Source organism: Phocoena sinus, chromosome 10 (assembly GCF_008692025.1).
Source record: "Phocoena sinus isolate mPhoSin1 chromosome 10, mPhoSin1.pri, whole genome shotgun sequence".
NCBI classification, from domain to species: Eukaryota; Metazoa; Chordata; class Mammalia; order Artiodactyla; family Phocoenidae; genus Phocoena; species Phocoena sinus.
Window position 1 is genome coordinate 17,675,122 of NC_045772.1, and position 19,737 is coordinate 17,694,858.

The window sequence follows — 19,737 nt, forward strand, 5'->3', positions numbered from 1 at the left end:
AAGGCACATAATCTATAAATGATTTTGGAAAGACTTCTCATTCCAGGAAAAGTTATCTTCAGGTTTTTTTTTTTAATATTGCAAAGCCAACCAGTCAATGGAAGCCAGAGTTCAAGGACTAGAAAGGTCTGATGCAGCGGAAAGTCAGTGGGCTGGGGACCAGGAGGCCCGTGTTGGGCTGGGTTCCTAACTAGCAGGGTGACCTTGGGTAAGCACCCACCCCCTTTTCTGGGTCTCAATTTCCTCATCTTTAAATAAGGGGGGTGGGCTTCCCTGGTGGCGCAGTGGTTGGGAGTCCGCCTGCCAATGCAGGGGACACGGGTTCGTGCCCCGGTCCGGGAGGATCCCACGTGCCGCGGAGCAGCTGGGCCCATGAGCCATGGCCGCTGAGCCTGCGCGTCCAGAGCCTGTGCTCCGCAACGGGAGAAGCCACAACAGTGAGAGGCCCGTGTACGGCAAAAAAAAAAAAAATAAGGGGGTTTACTCTATAGAAGTTCCCTTCCAGCTGCAAAATTCAATCCTTCTGTAACTCAGTGCACGTGCTGAGCCGACGCCCTCCCCTCCACTGCTGTGAGGCTCACCAAATTCCATTGGCAATGTGCTCTACCACCGAACAAGCCAGCTTTTGTAGGCCTCCTCAGAGTGGTAACCACAGAAATAAACCCAAATGCACCAAAAAATGTAAATGGGTCGTGAGCGCTCTCATACGTATGAAGTCAGCAGTGTGAAATTTATAACAAGATGGTCTACAGATCTTTTGTTGACACACGGTAAAAAAAAAACAAAAAACTCCTCTTAAATATAAAAAGGCCCATTTGTTTAGTTCTCAACTCAATCAGTCTTGAGCCGGCAGCATCTGAAACCCTAGTCCCAGTTGTGACCGAGGGTTGCCTCTTAGCGACACACACATAGGAGGGAACCTTGGATTCTTTACAGAGATCACCTCTATTCTGCTGGGGAACTGGGGGAGGCAGGGGAAGTTGCCTTTGGCATCGACCAGCCCTTGGCATTGACCAGACAATGAACTCATCATCCTGCCTGGCCCAGAAATAGAAATTGAACGTTAAACATAGCTCACCAGCATCTCCTCCACCAGCATCTCAGACTGAGGTTAAGTGGCTCACAAGAAAGTCTGAAGCGGGGATGATTAATGCTTAAGAGTTTACCCCATCACCCCAATAACCCCCGCTGCTCCACTGTCATCTGAAAGAAATTATTAAGCACCTCATGTGTACACAGCCCCTCCCTCCTAGACTGTTCCAAAAGGAGCCCTCTGGATTGGGCTGCCTGCCCGACAACGTGAACGTACTTCATCCCACTGAACTGTACACCTAACGATGGTTAAAATGGTCACTTTTACGATATGTATATTTTACCACAATTTTTTTAAAGATACCAAAAAAAAAAAAAAGACTTAGACTGCAGCCCCCAGACACACCTAATCATACTGATACAAAATAGAAACACTCAGCCAGCGAGCTATTTCCAGCCTGTCCCCAAAATGTCTGGGGCCCGATGATAATAGCCTCTCCCCTGGCCAAAGTAACCACGAAATTTGTTTAAGCATCATGCCTAGAGCCTTAGAGTAAATCCACAGCCATTTCCACCCTTCCCAGAGGGCTCAGTACTGAGACCTAGACTAGTGGTTCTCCAACCTCAACGCCCCCTCAGGACTGCCTGGGGGGAGGTCAATGCAGATTCCAGGGTCCCGTGAGCAAGATCCTGATTCAACAGGCCTCTCTCAAAGCCCAGGAATGTGCCCTTTTAAAAATGTCCCAGGTGATTTGGAGGAACTTGGGGTGTATTAAAGGGTTGAGCAGGGGGTTAGGTGGACCAGATGCAGCCCTTACGTGGGCTTTAGAATCAGCCAAAGGGGTGTGGCCACGGGGACTGCCGCCAGCCCCTGCTCCCCAGTGAAGGCTGCCAGGGGCTCTTTCTCAACTTCAAGGAGGCCCTTGGCTTTGAATCCTTGAATAAGTCTGGGCAAAGTAGAGTGTGCGGTGCCACCACCTTCCCCACGGCTAGTGGACCTTCCGCCAGAACCAGAACACCCAGATTCCAGGTCCGACTCTCTTCCACACCCTTTTCATGACCATGCCTCAGTCTTCTCCCTCTGTAAAATGGGCCTGATAGTACCTGCTCTGGCTGACACCTCAGGCTGTTGCATGAGGGGTTCCAGGCCCTGTTCTCCCAACTGTGAGGCCTTGGGCTCTTTACATTTCACCTCTCTAGACCTCAGCTTCCATATCATTCAAAGGGGAATAAAAAGAGTACTAAGCGGGCTTCCCTGGTGGCGCAGTGGTTGAGAGTCCGCCTGCTGATGGAGGGGACACGGGTTCGTGCCCCGGTCCGGGAAGATCCCACATGCCACGGAGCGGCTGAGCCCGTGAGCCATGGCCACTGGGCCTGCGCGTCCGGAGACTGTGCTCCACAACGGGAGAGGCCCGCGTACCGGGAAAAAAAAAAAAGAGTACTAAGCTCACAGAGCTCTCATGGGGAGTAAAGAGACTAATGCAAGAAAAACTCTCAACCCACTGGAACACAGACAAGGAGCACTTAAGAAATATTAACTATTATTGTATTTATTAATACGCTGCACTTGGGGGCGCTTGGTAGGGAACAAATCTAAGAGATGACCGTTTTCACACTTTTATTATTTAAGAAAAGACCAGAATTTGTGCGTGCCATCCACCCTGTGATTACAAATCACGGCCCTTTGGCTTAGAGATGACAAGCATGACTTTGAGAAGCCAACCCTTTTATTTCAAAAGTGAGTTTCTCCACTCTCTATCGGAAAGGCCTCCAACCCTGCTGCTCCCGGAACGGCCTCCCTCAGAAGGGAGCCACGTGGGGACTCCGTGACTCAGGCAGGACGGTCTGCAGACTGCATTCCACCTCACCCACTGATGTCACCTTCCAGCCACACAGAACCACTCAGAGATCTCAGAAGACACCCAGGAATTTCTGTTCCTTCCTACGGTCAAGCTGTTCTGCTTCCAGAACTTTCTATGCTTCAGCCAAGACCCTCTTCACCCAGATTGCCACTCGGGCTGCAGCTCAGTTGCCCCGCCTGAGGGAGGCCTTCTCCAGCATCCCTTTCATCCCATTATCCTGTGTGTCTTCCTTAGAGCACTGATCCCCCGACCTGAAGGGACCTCATCACAGTTCCCTCCCTCCTGAACGTCAAGCTCTAAGACACCCCCTGCCCGGCTCACGGCAACAACAGTGCCTGGCACACTGCAAAATACTTGATACCTGAATCGTACATCTCAGCCAGGGCGAACGTGGAACCCAGGTACCCTGAGATGGTCCCATTCATGCCTGTGGGCCTGGAGCCAAGTTTAAAAGCTCTTCCTTTCATTCTAACAAGTGGCTGGTTTGATGGTGAACCTTGCACTGCTCTAATGAGAGGTGATACAGCCCAGGGGTTAGGAGCCTGGAAGTTCTAGAATCAGACCAACTTTGGTATCAGCCCCAAGCTGCCACTTCCTACCATGTTGTCCTCAGCAAGTCATGACTGTCTGATAAAACCATCCTCGGAGTATTTCAGAGAGACTGAAAGATAGCACGTATGTAGGCACTTGATACATGGCACGTGGTAGATAGTCAATAAATGTTTTTATGAATAATAATAATAGCATTTTTTCTCCTCTGAAGACAGAGGACCGAGTCCACCACCTACCAGTCATGTGACCTTGGCCAATTTACCTACTACCCCTGCCATTTCTCATCTCTAAGGTGAGAAGACAGCGCTCCGCAGCCTAGTCGCCGGCCCTGCCATGTCCTGGGCCATGGTCTTTGGGCTTCTGGCTGTGCTGCTGCTGACCCACCGGCGCACGCGGTGAGGAAGCAGGCGTAGGGAAGCAAAGTCACACGGCCAGAGAGAAGCATGGCTGGGATTTGAAGCCAGGAAGTGTGGTGCTAAAGCCAGGCTCATGACCATCCTGCCCTCCTGCCTCTCGTGCAAAAATCGCCGCTCCTGTGTCCTGTCTGTGGGCTCAGACCTGGGGTGGGAGAGGGCTGGTGCACACTGGTCTCCTCCAGCCCTGTGCTGTGCCAGCCCTTAAACGGAGCCTTTGGGAGAAGCCGGCTCACAGAGAGGCGACCTGGAGAGCCTCCGCCGGAGGGCAGTATCCCCTGGTTGGGCTACGCTTTGGAGTCTGGGAAAGATGCTGCCAGTTTCCTCACTAGGGTGAAGGAGAAGCACTGTGATGTCTTTACTGTGCTGGTGGGGGGCAGGTATGCCACTGTCCTCCTGGACCCACACTCCCATGACATGGTGGTGTGGGAGCCTCGCACCAGGCTGGACTTCCACGTCTACGCCGTCTTCCTCATGGAGAGGATTTTCGACGCGCAGCTTCCGCATTACAGCCCCAGCGATGAAAAGTCCAAGATGAAACCGACTCTCCTCCACAAAGAACTCCAGGCGCGCACGGAAGCCGTGTATGCCAACCTCCACATTGCCCCGCTGGGTGACACCAGGGAAGCAGGCAGTGGCTGGCATGCGACGGGACTCCTCGAATTCTCCTACAGCGGCCCGCTCGGAGCCGCTACCTGGCTCTGCACGGTGTCGAGGCAGCGCCCCACACCCGGGAGAGCCAGGCCCATGACGGCATCCACTCAGCCGACGGCTTCCAGGCCTTCCGCCAGCTCGACCTGCTGCTCCCCAAACTGGCACGTGGCTCCCTGTCACTGGGGGATAGGGAGCAGGTGTGCAGGGTCAAAGGCCGCCTGTGGAAGCTGCCGTCCCCAGCCAGGCCGGCCACTCGGGCCCACCGGAGCAAATGGCTGGAGAGTTACCTGCTGCACCTGGAGGAGGCAGGCGTGTCGGAGCAGATGCAGGCGTGGGCTCCGGCGCTGCAGCTCTGGGCCACGCAGGGGAGCATGGGTCCTGCTGCCTCTGGCCCCTGCTCTTCCTCAAGAATCCCGAGGCCCTGGCTGCTGTCCGTGGAGAGCTGGAGCCTATTCTCTTGCGAGCAGAGCAGCCCATTTCGCAGATGACCACCCTCCCACGGAAGGTTTTGGACAGCGTGCCTGTGCTGGACAGCGTGCCGAGAGCCTGAGGCTCACCGCTGCACCCTTCATCACCCGCGAGGTCGTGGCGGACCTGACCTTGCCCGTGGCAGATGGGCGGGAATTCACCCTGCGATGCGGCGACTGCCTCCTCCTCTTCCCCTTCCTGAGTCCCCAGAAGGACCCGGAGAGCTACACAGACCCAGAGGTATTTAAATACAACCGATTCCTGAACCTTGATGGATCAGAGAAGACAGATTTTTATAAGGATGGGAAGCGACTGAAGAATTACAGCATGCCCTGGGGAGCAGGGCACAACCAGCGCCTGGGGAGGGGTTGCGCCATCAGCATCACCGAACGATTCGTGTTCCTTGTGCCAGCGGCGCTTTGACCTGGAGCTGGCCAGCCCGGACGTGGAGATGCCCGAGTCTGACCTCGGCAGGTACGGCTTTGGGCTGATGCAGCCGGAACGTTACCGCATCCAGCCTTGGGCTCGGGGGCAGATGGGACTCCACGCACCCAGCCTGCCCCTAGCGGCCCAACGTTCTGTGCCTGCGTTCGGCCTGGGTACAGAGCTTTGAACACCCAACGGTGCCAAGCATTATCCCTTCCCTACTGTTTTTCCTAGAAGGCTGTGTCTGGGGGAGGGGAAAGAAGGGGAGCGAAGAAAAGACACCAAAAGCTCTGCGGATTACCTGCTGCAAAGGTTAAGTTCCAAGATGAGGCTCTTTCCGCTCCCAGCTCCTCTCACCTTTATGATATCCACTAAAGCTAGGGCAGACGGGGCAAAACTAGGAGACCCCACTGCTCTGCCCCCAGCCCCCACGGGCTGCCGTCCAAGGAAGGCCCTGACAGTGGTGTGGTCCAGACCCTAACCAGTCAAAGCAGATGCTGGCCATAAAAAAGGCCAGTTGGGGCATAGCAGTGCATCTGTTGAAAGAAATTCTGTCCCCAAATTTTTATTAAACTACCTAAAGCCAAAAAATAAAAATAAAATAAAATGAGAAGGCTTCCTAAGTTCACAAGGTTGTTGTGAGGATCAGATGAGATCATCTGGGTAAAGCACGGTGTCTCGTACATCCTGAGCGCTCGATAAACTGCAGCAATTAGGAACACCCATGTTGTTGCCTTTCCTCCCCAAAGCATGAGCTCCTTGAGGGCAGGAACCCTGTGTACTCACTTCTCTATCCCTAACACTAAATGCCTGGCACATTTTTCTAGAAGGAAGGAAATGAGTGGGGTTTTTTTTTGAGGTCACCCCACGCCCATCACCCTCCAGCTTGATTTCTGGTGTGAGAGAGGGGGTAGATGGGACACAGAGAAGGCGCGGAGCTTGGGTTGGTTGCACAGCGCCGCAAAGGTAGAAAGAGAATTTGCTGGAAGTGTGGAGGATCACAGATGGTAAAGCCCCCAGCTGCTCACACACCTACTAGTGGGAGAGGGAGGCTGGTAAATGTTACAAATGAGTCAATTTTCTCCTAGACAATAAGATCAACAAGGAAGACAGTGATGGGGAGAGAAACAAACAGGGTGAGAAGGAGAGAAACAGGCACCTGGGCTCTTGTGTAACTTAACCCTTTGGGAGGAAGGGGTGGGGTGGGGGGCACACGGGACTGGAAAGCCGTCGAGTGGGGGGACGGCAGGGGAGCCCCCGATTTAATTTAGATCCTCCCCAATGGGCTGTATCACAGCCTGGCTCGCATGCTCATTTCATGCTCCTCTGACACACATGGGAAGATCAAACCCAGGACGTGTTGGTTTTGTAGGTTATCAGATATGTCAAAACCGTTAACCGTTTCTGAATTTAGCAATTTGCAGAATGTGGAGCGGAGCTGCTCGGATGGCCAAGCGCGCTGACTGCAAAGGGTTTCTTTCGCAATCTTGTCCTCTTCTGCCAACTGTAAACTAAGATTATGAAGCAGGATCGACACGGCTACATGGAGTGTCGGCCTTCAAGAGGGAAAGCCAGGTGTTGGGGGCTCCCAGCACCGCATGGTCAATGGCACCACCCCAATACTACCTGCACCACCATCACCGACAATGCTGTAATTTATCCCCCAATGATCCACGCGTGGGAGAAGAGATGGATAAGGTATAGCCTGGGTACCCTGGAGGCATCCAAAAAATGTGGTCCCTAAATACCTAGCCTGGAATCTCCCCACTTCGTTATCTTCTAATCCCACTACATAACACTTCAATTTTCAATCAATCCAGCATGTGTACTGTGCTCCCAAGTGCCTACGACGTGCTCAGCTACGGGGCCACAAGTTAGGAAGATTACAAAATGGAATCAGACATCCTCTGAGTTCTTCTCTAAATTTTAAAAGCAACTGCTCATGACAGAGTATTGAGAACATAAGGGAGACTGGTTTTTAAGTAAACTGCCCACAAATCCTAATGATTGTTCCTTTAAGTAAATTTGACAGGTTGTATTTGTCATGTGTTTTTTTCTTTCATTCAGAATATAAAACATTCTGAAAAATGAGGGGTCTCATAGACTGAGCTGTAGTAACTAACTAATATGGCAACTCCCGGAGGGTTTTCTGTCCCTCTCTATCCCTAGAATTTCTTCCCCCACAATCACCAAGTCAAGAAGTTTGCCTTATTTTGTTTTATAAACTAGTAGTTTTACTTATGTGTGTAGAATATGGAATCAAGACTACTGGGCTCCAATTCGGGCTCTGTCACATCCTGGCTCTATGACCTTGGACTGGTTACTGAATCTCCACCTGCCTCAATTTTCTCACCTCTAAAATGGGAATAATAGTAATACTTCTCAGGACTGTTGTGGGTATTAATGAGCTATTATAAGAACACTTAAAAGAGTGCCTAGCACAGTTTTAAGTACTTACTTTATTAAGTACTTAATAAATGTAGCTATATACATAAAGCAGCAGCACTGCCTTTAAAAGTAGGTCATTAGCTTTTTAAGATCCCCTAGGGTGGGTTTCAACTTTTATAAGTAGAAAGGCAGTATAGAATACTGGTTAAGAGCACAAACTATAAAACCACACTGCCTGGGATTGAATCCCAGTTCTGCTTTTACTTGCTGTGTCATCCTGGCTGTTACTTAACCTCTCTGAGATTTCGTTTCTGTAAAATGGAACTAATACTGCCTTCACGCTTAAGTGAATACAAACACATAGTAAGTAATAACAAAGCATGACAGTTTGCGGCTGTCACTGTATTTCTAGGGGAGGTCCCAACAGCAACAAAGAGTCACGTTTGTAAAACGTCAAGATGACATTCAAAGTCCCAGGAAGCAACTAGGTAACCAGCCATTAGCCACTCTCACCCCATCTTAGCTCTGTTCAAAGTTGCTAAGGTACAGATCATTAGTGAAGGCGTAGCAAGCAGAATTCAATTAAAATTGGCCCAGCTTGCTGCTCCAGGTCCCTCCATCCCCACCCTGCAGCAGGACTGAGCGCTAAGGGGGACAGACAGCAGGGCTGATGCACAAACAGTGGGAGGGGCCCACTGGCGCGGTACCTTTGGCTGTTGCATGGCAACGGGAGCTGCCAAGACAGAAGAGCATCAGTAAACTGCAAAGAGAGAGGAGAACCTGGCTCCTGCATGCAGTCAGCATCAAAGCATCCGTGAGGCTGGAAGGCAAGGAGACCCCAGCCCTAAATAGCAGCCCTGGTGACGGGGCCCAGCCCAAGCCTGTGAATCCTGGTGTGGAAAGGAACAGACACACCAGTCTTTCCCTATAGTGACCTGCCCTGGGGAGCCACAAAATGCATGGACCAGCCTAGCCTCTAAACCTTCCACACAGCTCAAGGTGGGCCTGGAACCCCTCTCCATACCTCAGGAAGGGAGTCAGATCCGCAAGAGAGCTCGTGCCCAACTGGAGCTTGGGAATGTCTGTTCTGTCACTGAGGACAGAACAACAGAACATAAGACAGTGTATCTCAGCAGGAATGTAACTAGAGGTGCTGCAGGCTGTCAGGAGAGGGAAAGTTTCCCGGAGAAGGAAGGTGGATCTTAAGAGACACAAGGAAATGGAAGAGGAGGCAGGGAAATAAGGGCAGTGACACAAGTCCCACGCACCCAAGGAACACCTTTCTACCCAAAGAGAAACTCACCATTTAAAACAAACCTTTCTCTGCCTTCTAAAAAAGGAATGAATTTTCTGCCAGATCTGATTGAAGCTCAAAGGTATTTTGTAACTGCACTTCCCTGCCTATCTAAAGATGTCCCGACTTGTCAGTCACCCTCAACCTCAGATGCATTTCGCCTGTTCCACAAAATGTGGTCCACCTGACCCACGAGGCTCAATTTCCTAAAGATTCTTGCAGCTTTAATGTGGCTGACTGAAGTGGCTATGATATTTTATTGGAGCGACGGTACACTTTATTCTTTAGAGACGTCAGCAAATTTTGCCTCTGGTGAATCGGTCCTGATGGAGAACCTCAGATTTAAAGAACTAGGGGGAGAAGTTTTATGTATACATTACTATACACACACACACACACACACACACACACACACACACGTGTGTTTATACATTATGAAAGCTGCTTATATAAACTTTATATGAGTATAAACTTTACGTGTGTATGAACATTTGTGTGTGTGTGTGTATGTTTTAGCCCACCTAACATGAAGATCTGCCTTGAGCTGGATATGTAAGGCTCCGGGTCTGAATTTCTATAACTGCAAAGGCATAGGGTTTCTCAGTCTTGGACACTGTGGGGCGAGGATCCCAAGGCTCCATTCTAGTTCAGTGTGGAGAAAAGTGCTAGGATCCACTGGTGATGTCTGCTGTGGTCACACTACGGACAGATGGGAGGTGTGTTTGCTGGTACCTGGATCAGCTCAAAGGACCCTCCTGATAGATGATTTTCAGGATCTTAGAACTGAGTCCCAAAAAGAGGGTTCTTTTAGAATCTCTAAAGGCCTATTAGCTCAAACACTCTGAGCACTGAGTTATAAAGGCCACACTCATGGGTTCAAAGCCATCCCCTTGCTGCAAATAGAGAAAAAAATGCTGTTTGTGTTGGGAAGATCCCTCCCAAACCCACTCCTACAAGCTCCCTGTGAGCACAGGCCCCCAAGGTGGGGTCACAAGTTTCTCCTCCACTGGGACCCGGTGGGACAGGGGAATGGTTTCCCAGCATTTCTGCACAGCTGTTGAGTCACAATAATAACTTCTTTACAGAAAGACCCCCACTGCCCTCAATGCAACTAAGGAAAAAGAGAAAGGCGACACAAGTGACAATAATGATGTCTATGGATTTTGAGACAGACCTTGGGAGAGGCAACGGAGAAAGAATAATTTACGGGGACCCTGAAGCCTCATGACCTGTCTGTGCGGGACATTCTAGATTCCCATACAGCAGTGACACCGAGGCCCAGAGTCATGATGTTTAACTCCATGGGACGGGCACACAGCCAGCGAATGGCTTCCAAGCCCTGTAACACAGACTAGACACCTCTAGGGGCTGCAGCGGGGCAGGGCCGGAGGATCTGGAATGTTGACAGGCCCTAGGAAGTGAAGACAAAGAGGCTGTGGGGCTTCCCCGGTGGCGCAGCGGTTGAGAGTCCGCCTGCCGGTGCAGGGGACGCGGGTTCGTGCCCCGGTCCGGGAGGATCCCACATGCCGCAGAGCGCCTGGGCCCGTGAGCCATGGCCGCTGAGCCTGCGCGTCCGGAGCCTGTGCTCCGCAACTGGAGAGGCCACAGCAGTAAGAGGCCCGTGTAACGAGAAAAAAAAAAAAAAGAGGATGCACAAGGAACCGAGAACATAGTTTCCACACGGCCCATCCCATGGCTCAGAGAAACTCAGTAAACATAGTCTGCGTGTTTCCATCCCAACTTCTCAGCCTCCGTTTCCGTTTCCCTCCAGCCTGCCCAGCTGAGAGAGATGCGACGGCTGCTGAAGACAGGACACTACGCTCTGCTCCTTTATCTCTGAAAAGATCTGGAGACCGGCCCAATCTCAAGGGACCGCTGACAAGAACAAGAAATCACCAAGTGCAGAATGCCCTCATTAGTCAGGCTTCTAACCGCCGCTGGGTGATGTCAGGACCACACGGTTCCTCCCCTGGGCCCTGGCATCCTCACGCGTTCATATCTCCCCACCCCTGCCACGCTGCCTGCAGACTCCTAGAATACCAAGTATCAGTCCGATACAGAAAGCAATTTACTCATGTCCTAAAAAATATGGGGACTGCACAAGGTGGTCTCTGGAGTCTCTTCCAGGATGGCAGTTCAGAGGCGGCTGTAGCTGGTTCTGACTTTTATCACCATGTGCAGCCAGGAACCTTCAAGTCCCACCATCAGAGTCCCCTGGAGGTAAAAGGCAAATGTCTTATTGGGGGAAAAATAGGACTTTGGCAAATGATCATTGAGTCTCATCTTGGACAGACTTGGGGAGAAAAAGATATGATGGGGAGTGAATGTGGAAAGGAAACTAGGCTCTGAAAGCCTTGAGCAGTCAGGGACGACCGGAACAACGGCTTAAAAATAGCAGTTACGTTTCCTGCACACCTGCTACACGCTGGGCACAGCGACTCAGACTCCTATCATAAGCACTATCTCATTTAATCCTCTGTTATCCCTGCTTTATAGGTAAGAAACGGAGACACCAGGAGATTCAGTGACTTGCCCAAAGCAACACGCTGTTCACCCATTCCTTCAACATCTATGTATTTCACACGTGGCTCCAGGCACTGCACCAGATCGGGAGCCACAGAGTGGCTGGGCTGGGATCCAAGCCTAAGCATCCGGATGCTAGATTTAATACCCCAGATGGACCAATCCGCAAAGGGGAACGCTGTGATGCCGAACCATGCAGACACACGCAGGAGGCCCACCGGGGGGAACCCAGGCCCCAGCCCACTGTGCGCTGTGCCGCCCGTCGGAGCTGCAGGGAGAAGGGTAGGCTGGAGGGAGCCGGAGTCCAGCGGGACAGAGCTTCTGGAAGGCAGAGACTCCTTCCTCTGAGTCTGCCTTGTCCTTGGTGCCGCGCCTCAGTGTCTCCCCGTAGTAGGATCTCAAATAACTGTTCTTGAGAACATATGGCACCCAAGGGGCCACCCCACAAAGCCGTTTCTACCAATGGATTCTATTCTGTGTAGACAACGTGGAAGACTGCCAGGAAATGCCCAGGGTCATCCTCTGCGTCAACAGACTTCCTGGAAATGAGGCCAACCTTGACCTTTAAGAGCCTGCATGATCTACCCTTGCAGAGCTCTCCCACTCCACTCCAGCCACCATTCCCCTAACCTGCCAAGCTCATCCCCACCTCTGGGCTTTCATCCTTGGTGCTCCCTCTGCCACCAAACAGTCTTCCCTTAGAATTTCACCTGGCTCACCCCTTCACATCCCTTTAGTGCCTACCCAAAAGTCACCTCTTCAGAGAGGCCTTCCTCAACCATCCCTTCCAAAATAGCTTTCCCGCTCTGTTCCCTAACCCTGCTTGAACGGGGTTCCTCATCACCCCAAATCACGTCAGTTATCACACGTGTTCCTTCATGGATAGTCTGTCTTGCCCACAGGAATGGAGGCTCCGTGAGAGCAGGCTTTGTCTATTTGGTTCACTGCTCTTATCTCTAGAGCCTGGAAGGGAGGCTGGCACATAGCAGGTGCTCAGTAAGTATTTGCAAAATGACTTGGATACGTTAATCTGTATCCACCAACATTTATTGTATACTTACTACATAAGGCTCTGAGCATACAGAGATTTAAAAACAAGCAACACAATGTTCCCATCCTGCATTCACAGCTGAGAGAGGGAGATGCTAGAGGGAGGTGTCCCAGTCGAGCAGTGCTAGAGAGGGAGCCAACGGTGTTCTGGGAGCACCGCTCCGCCCCACTGCGTGACACTGAGGAACCACAAGCCCTGACTCCCGGTGGGGGGACCCAAACCTGTGTGACATAAGCTCTGCCCTCAGATGCACAGCCTCGTCCACTTACAGGAGACAAGGGTTCCGCACTGACCCCCGACGGAAAATCGAACCACAGCGTTTCTTTATGCCGGGTAGGTGAGGATTCTGCTTCAAAAGTAGTCACCTACACAGAAGCTTAAAACTATTTTTGAAATTTTTCCATTTCTAAACTGACATAACTAGTTTCTATTTTTTAAACTGAGATATAACATTAGTTTCAGGTGTACAGCATACGGATTCGATATTTTTCTAGGTTGCAAAATGATCACCGCGATAAGTCAACATCCATCCAGTCACAGATATTTTTTCTTGTGATGAGAACTTTGAAAATCTACTCTCTCAGCAACTGTCAAACATGCAAATACAGTACTGTCAGCTACAGTCGCCATGCTATTCACGACCTCCCCACGACTTACTTGTGTTTTAACTAGAAGCCTGCAGCTTTAGAGTCCCTTCACTCATTTCACCTACCGCCCACCCCCGCCTCTGACAACCAGTTAAAACCATTTCTGGGGACTTCCCTGGTAGTCCAGTGGTTAAGACTCCGAGCTCCCAATGCGGGGGGGCCCGGGGTCGATCCCTGGTCAGGGAACTAGATCCCGCATGCGTGCCGCAACTAAGACCCAGAGCAGCCGAAACGAAACAAAACAAAAACTAGATAACGTCAATTAAATTTTAACTAAAAAAAAAATTTCTGAAAAGTCTCTAAGGTCTCTACTCGAGGTGCTCCCGGTGCCTGAGGGCTTGGGATGAAGAGTTTCTGTCTGAAGGGAGAGAAGGAGGAGGGCACAACAGAATTAATTTTACACCCGTGGGGAGGGGAGTCGAAGAACTGGGGGACAAGCATGACAGCCCCCAGTTTGCAGGCGAAGGGACTGGGGGCTCAGTTTCCAGAAGTCTCCTTTGTCTCCAGTTACAAACAAATGCAAAGGCTTCAAGGGCCGGGGAAGCCCCTCTGTCTTCGGGCCTATGGGCTGGGCCGGCGGGGCGGCGCTTCTTCCTTTTTTATTTACGAAGGCTGCTGACAAAGGTGAAAGGCAGAGGGAGGCGCTCTGTGAAAGCGGAGACTGAAATATTGATGAGGGACAGTAATTGCATGTCCCGAGACAGGAGGACAGGCCCTGCCGCTGCCCTGCCGGGGAAAGGTTCTCCGGGCTCATCAAAGCACTCAGCTCAGCTCTGGGCCTCAGTATCAGCCGTCCTCACCCCTGAAACGCCCTCTGCATCCTCCCCCAAGTCAAGACCCCCTCCCCCACGAAGCCTCCTCTGATTGCCGCAGCCTGCACTTTTTCAGAATCACAGAAGCCTCAGAATGTTAGAGCCGGAAGGAACCTTTCAGATGAACCAGGCCAGGTCCCACCTTCTCTGGGAGATGAATCCGAGGTCCACGAGGTGGAGTGGCGAGGCTTCCATGCCTCTCTCGCGTGCTTTTCCTCCCGTCGTGCTCTCTGCTCCTTCTAGGGCAAGTCCACCCTCCTCGACTAACTCCTTCAAATCACTCAACAGACACCCCCTCCTCTCCCGTCCTTTGCCTTCAAGATCGAGCCCTGCCCACTTGGCCACCTCAATTCCCAGTCACCCCCCACCCCTCCTCTCTCACCCTTCCATCCACGCCTGGGTTCAGGCCCTGCTTGTCTCTCCCTGAGGGGTTTTACAGAAGACTCGTGATGGCCCCAGATCACACCCTTCTTGTCCTCGTCCCACGCATCCTCCTTCCGGCGCTCACCATGCCCACCTGACCATCCACACCCACACTCCATGCCCCCCACCCTGCCCAGTGCCTAGTCCAGAACTAAGTCCGAAGTCCTCAGCAGGGTCCAAAAGCCCTTGTGAGCTGGCCTCTCCAGCTTCAGGCGTCCCAGCTCTGCGTGAGCCCTACCCCCCGCTTTCTGCCTATTCTCGCCTTAAAGGCATCCCCACAATTGTGGGTTCAGCTGTGTCCCGCAAAAAGATCGGTCCAAATCCTAACCGCCAGGTGCCCGTCTGTGAATGTGACCTGACTTAGAACCCCTTTTTGCGTCCCTCTTACGATCTTTTCGCTGGGGGCAATGGAAAGGGGGGGTGGGCTTTGAAATCAAACCTGGCTCCCAGTCTCAGCTCCATCACTTCCCAGCTGAGTCACCTGGGCCAGGTCCCTTGAGCTCTCGAAGCCTCAGTTTCCTTCTGTAAAATGGGGCACCACGTCATCCCCGGTATTATTGATAATGTACGTAACTATCTTGCATAGACAGAAGAGTCAGGAAAGCCTCAGCTGGTATTACTACAATTCCTATTCCTGGGAGGTCTTTCTTGTCCTTCCAGAGCTCATCCCAGGATTGCATTCCACCTCTGTCAAGTGTTCCAGGGTCTGCCTCTGGGAGCACCTCCCCCACTCCCTGGCTCAGTAACCCCTTCTCCAAGAGGGCAGGGCTCCTCTCCCGCCCCTCGGGCTGTGAGAGGGCCCAGAGCCCCTGCCCAGGGAGCAGCAGGGAGGCTGGACCTCCCCGGAGACTTCCTTTGTGAGCCAGCCAAGCACCCAACCTGTTGCTTTTAAGAACAGTCCCCCTGCGGGCTCCATCTGCCTCCCGGAGGAGCTGTTTAATGGAGCGAGAGTTGGCTCCTGGGAAGACAATGCATTTGAACGATTCTGGACACAGCAATCAGACAGAAGCCTACCTATCAGGCAACGTCAGGAGGGGCTTCAAAATCATGCAGCCCAACCTCCACCGGGGCCCAGGGCGGCTGGGCTGTGGTCCCACAGCGGGTTAGTAGCAGTTAGTCCCTAAACCAGGACCCACTGTGGCTCTGAGTCCTGAGACTCTGAGCAATGTCTTTTATACAAGTTAAAAATATGCAGAGGAAGACAGGAAGTGAGGGGGAAAGAGGAAAAGGGAAAGGTGTGTGCCTCTAGTTTAGAAAACTAGCAAGACTTCTCCCTGGGTTATTCTAGGTTCGTGGAATTTCACCCACAAGTCTAAAAAGTGAAAACCCTATTACCAAAATATATTTCCTGCTCCTGGGGTCAAGCCCTCCTTACCCTACTAATCTGCACTGCCCATGCTTCCCACTCTTCCCAGAGGTACTCCTTTCTGGGGGCGGGGGGCGGCCTCCAGAAAAAGGGAGGGACGATGACCCTGACGTAGTGAGATCAAAAGAACAGGGTCCCCTGGCCTCCTCCGGGGAGCAAGCCACAAGGTGAGCAGAACCTCAGTTACTACCCCTCCTTGATGTGGCTGGGATGGGAATTTCCTAGGCTATGTGCTTGGCATTTACCAAACACGCTGAGGTTGAACCTGAGAAGGCCCCATAGTGACACTGAACGGTGTTGAATAAACAAAGGAATGATGACTCAGTAGCGCCAATGAATGAAATAGTTCTGATCACAAGAATGGAAACTGGTTTTCCAATAACTCAGTAACTCACCTCCCCACCCACCCCAGTGCAGCCTCAGGTCCCTCTTTCCCGTAATTCTGGACGGGAGAATGATGCCAATGTCATTAACTGGCTCAGGGTCTACAGTTCTGGTCTTGGCGCAAACCACTGTGAACCCTAAGAGAACCACATGGGGCCAGCAGAAGAGGGCCCTCCGAGGGCAGCTGGTGCAAATGGTTCCAACCTGATTTTAAGTCATGGAAGTCTCTGTTCAAAGAAAACCTTGGACAGAAGAGCCAATCTTGAACACAGGTTGAAGCCAAGCTGCTCTGATGGGGAGGGAAGGTACACCTCCCAACTCCTCTATCCTCCCCAGCAGCCCCTGAGATGCCTCTGTGGAGCCCCAGCTTCCCTGGCACCCATGTGAAATGCCTCAGCTCACTGCGTGCTGCAGAGGAAATGGAAGGCTAGGGCGAGGGACATACCCTCGCTCGTTGCCAGGAGCAGTGGCGCCAGCACCAGAGCCCACGCAGCCTCGCTCCCAGTCTTGTTTCCTCTTGTTGCCTTTGGTGGAGAGACTCTAAGATGACCACCAGTGATCCCCAAATCCTGATGGTCACAGCCTTGTGTGATCTCCCTTCCCCCCTGAGTAGGGCTATCCTAGCAACTTCCTACTAATTAACAGAATACAGTAAAAATGTCACTTGTGTGATTATGTCACACAAAATTACAACTTTTATTTGGCCATCACTCTCTCCCTTGATGGCTTTGATGGAGCAAGTTGCCACACCGTGAGCTGCCCAATGGAGATGCCCGCTGGCAAGGAACTGAGGGAGGCCTCCAACCAACAGATGGAAGGAACTGAGGCCCTGAATCCAACAGGCTGCAAGGGACTGAATCCTGCCTGCAACCATGTGAGCTTGGAAGTGGATCCTTCCCCAGCTGTGTCTTCTGATGACACCACAGCCCTAACTGGCATCTTCACCATGACCTGAAAGAGACCCTGAAGAAGAAGACCCATCTAAGCCATGCCCATACTCCTGACCCACAGGAGCTAGGAGATAATAAATGTGTGTTGTTTTAAGCTGCTGAATTTGTGACAACTGGTTACACAGCACTGGTATCTAATATACTGCCCTAAAGAATTACTACTTGCCTTTTGAAAGAGAGCTCAAAGGGCACTCTGAAAAGTGAAAAGTCAGGCTTTCCCTGCATAACCACCACCTTCACCATTTTCATCATCATAACTGGTATTGCCTCAGGGTCTACTCTATGCCAGGTACTGGGGTTTTAGTGTTTTATATCTATTATCTCTTTTAATCCTACAACAAATGTATGCGGGAGATACTGCTACTTCAGCTCATTTTACTGATGAGAAACTGAGGCCCTGAGAGATTTTGTTTTGTTTTGGTTTGGTTTTTTCCCCCCGAGAGATTTTTTTAAAGACACACTACTTTATACCAATAACTCTTTCCCTACACTCTTAACACCACAGACACAACTAGTTTCTGACTTTTCCGTCTCTCCATCTAGCCAGTGGGATCCTTAAAGACGGCACTTCTGATCTTTCATGCAACAAATTTTACTGAGCATCTACTATATGCCAGCCATTCTGCTAGCACAGCTGAGGATGGGAGGACGAGACAGGAGTCGACAAAACAGCCAAGTGCATGTGCTTGGCTCTCCTAGAGCTCATTTTCTCACGGAGACAGACAGAAAAGACACATGAAACAAGATAATCTCAGAGAAATGTACGAGGTAAATTAGAGATGGGGAGCTACTTTAGATTTGGGCCATCAAGGGAAACAAGTCTCTCCAAGGTGGTGACACTGCTGCTGAGACTTGAATGAAAGGAAGAAGACAGCCAGGCAGAGACCCAGGGAAGGAGCATCTGGGTGCATGGGTGGGAAAGTAAGACACCGAGGCGGAAAGAAGCTTGTTTTCACCTGTCATATGTCACCAAAATGACACAGAGCTTTGGCCTTGCGAGACAGGTGCGGTGCCTGCACCAGCATCAACCAGGAGCTTGTTAGAGATGCAGAATCTCAGCCCAACCCCAGACCGACTGAATCAGACCTACTGAGTCAGGATCTGCATTTTAACAAGATAAACTGGTAAGCTGAATGCACATGAAAATTGGAGAAACTGGTCTACAGCACTCGAAAAATGATTATTGACTGAATAAATGCCCTGCAGATCAAGTTTCTGACTCCACCTGTACCCATAACAGCCCCCAGACAGCCTCCCCATCCCAAACAACAGGGAGCGTGTCCATTTCACACCCTATGAAGCAGACCAACTGACAATTGTCATCAGAGCGTGGAAGGCGACCACCAACCCACTTCAGGATCAAATCACCCAACGGCTGTCCACATGCAAGTCTTCCACAGCCTCAGTCCCCCTACACCTCCCACTGCTTCCCCACAGCCTCAAATGAAGCTCCAAATCCCATAACTCACCTGCAAATAGCTATCAAACCCACATGGCTGGGTTAAAAATACTCTTCACACTCATGAAGCCTCCCCACTGTTAAATCACCTGTAAATCACTCTGTTAAATCAGCTGTAATTAGCAAAAAACGTTAATCCACCCTTTTCACAGAGACGGCACCCATCTAAGTTACGATGGCACAGTGTAAGCCAGAAAAGAGGGGGTGAGGTTACGTTATTTCTTCTTGCAAGACCTCAAAGTGATTGAAATTGGATGGTTCCAGCAACACGAGGAGGGCTTTTGTCGCTTGAAGCTGAACAACTCCTAACAATCTATAACCAATGCATGCGTACAAAAGCAAGTAGACACAAGGTACAAGACCAGCCAACCTCCATGCAGCCCACCCCATGGAACTGTGCTGTCAGCATGTGAACATTTTAACACTGAACGTGTAGGTCTATGAGGCATCAGCCACGACCCCAGTGTACCTCCTCTGGGTCTTCATGTGAAAATAGATTCGTGCAGTGTGCAATTGTGTGTTAATTTTTCCTGTTGGAAGTCTATCAAGGAAACCACATGTATAAAACTGGAAACTGCTTTCCTTTCTTCATACAGCCATCCCCCATCCAGAAGGAAAAGCCAGTGAATCCCAACCCACACTTCAAGATGGTAGAGTAGGTTGCCTTTGAAATAAGACCAAAGCCTGAAAATTGCAGAGAACTAAACTACCATATGTGTCAAGTCGTCAGCACTCACCTTATTGTCCTCTTTATCTATTAGAAGGATGAAGGAAATAAGAGAAGGAATGTCTCAGCAAAGTCCTAGGCAGAAAGTTAAATGGTGGCCAACCGGCCAGCCAACACAAAACACACTAACACCATCACATTGGAAGTCCCGGCAGCTCACCAACCAGACAAGAGCAGCGACATCATTAAAGAGTAAAGCGGCCTGAAGATGTTCTCTGCGTCCACACCCCTTGATTAGCCACATCACCATCAACGGGACAAGAAGGGAGGGTCTACTGTCCCCTTTTCATTCCCCACTCTCAGCTC

The 19,737-nt window shown here is 51.1% G+C and overlaps 2 protein-coding genes across 12 annotated transcripts in view; one reads left to right on the forward strand and one right to left on the reverse strand.

Moving 5' to 3' along the window:
* Positions 1-19,737, reverse strand: part of CHST11 (carbohydrate sulfotransferase 11) — a 287,104-nt gene that overhangs the window by 171,946 nt on the left and 95,421 nt on the right. The gene's annotated exons all lie outside the window — the stretch shown is intronic.
* LOC116761081 (prostacyclin synthase-like) lies at positions 3,780-5,697 on the forward strand. Its single transcript, XM_032646808.1, is given in 6 exon segments — positions 3,780-3,841; positions 4,102-4,532; positions 4,535-4,897; positions 4,900-5,049; positions 5,052-5,401; positions 5,403-5,697. Coding segments are annotated over 6 exon segments (1,548 nt in total). The 3' UTR covers positions 5,595-5,697.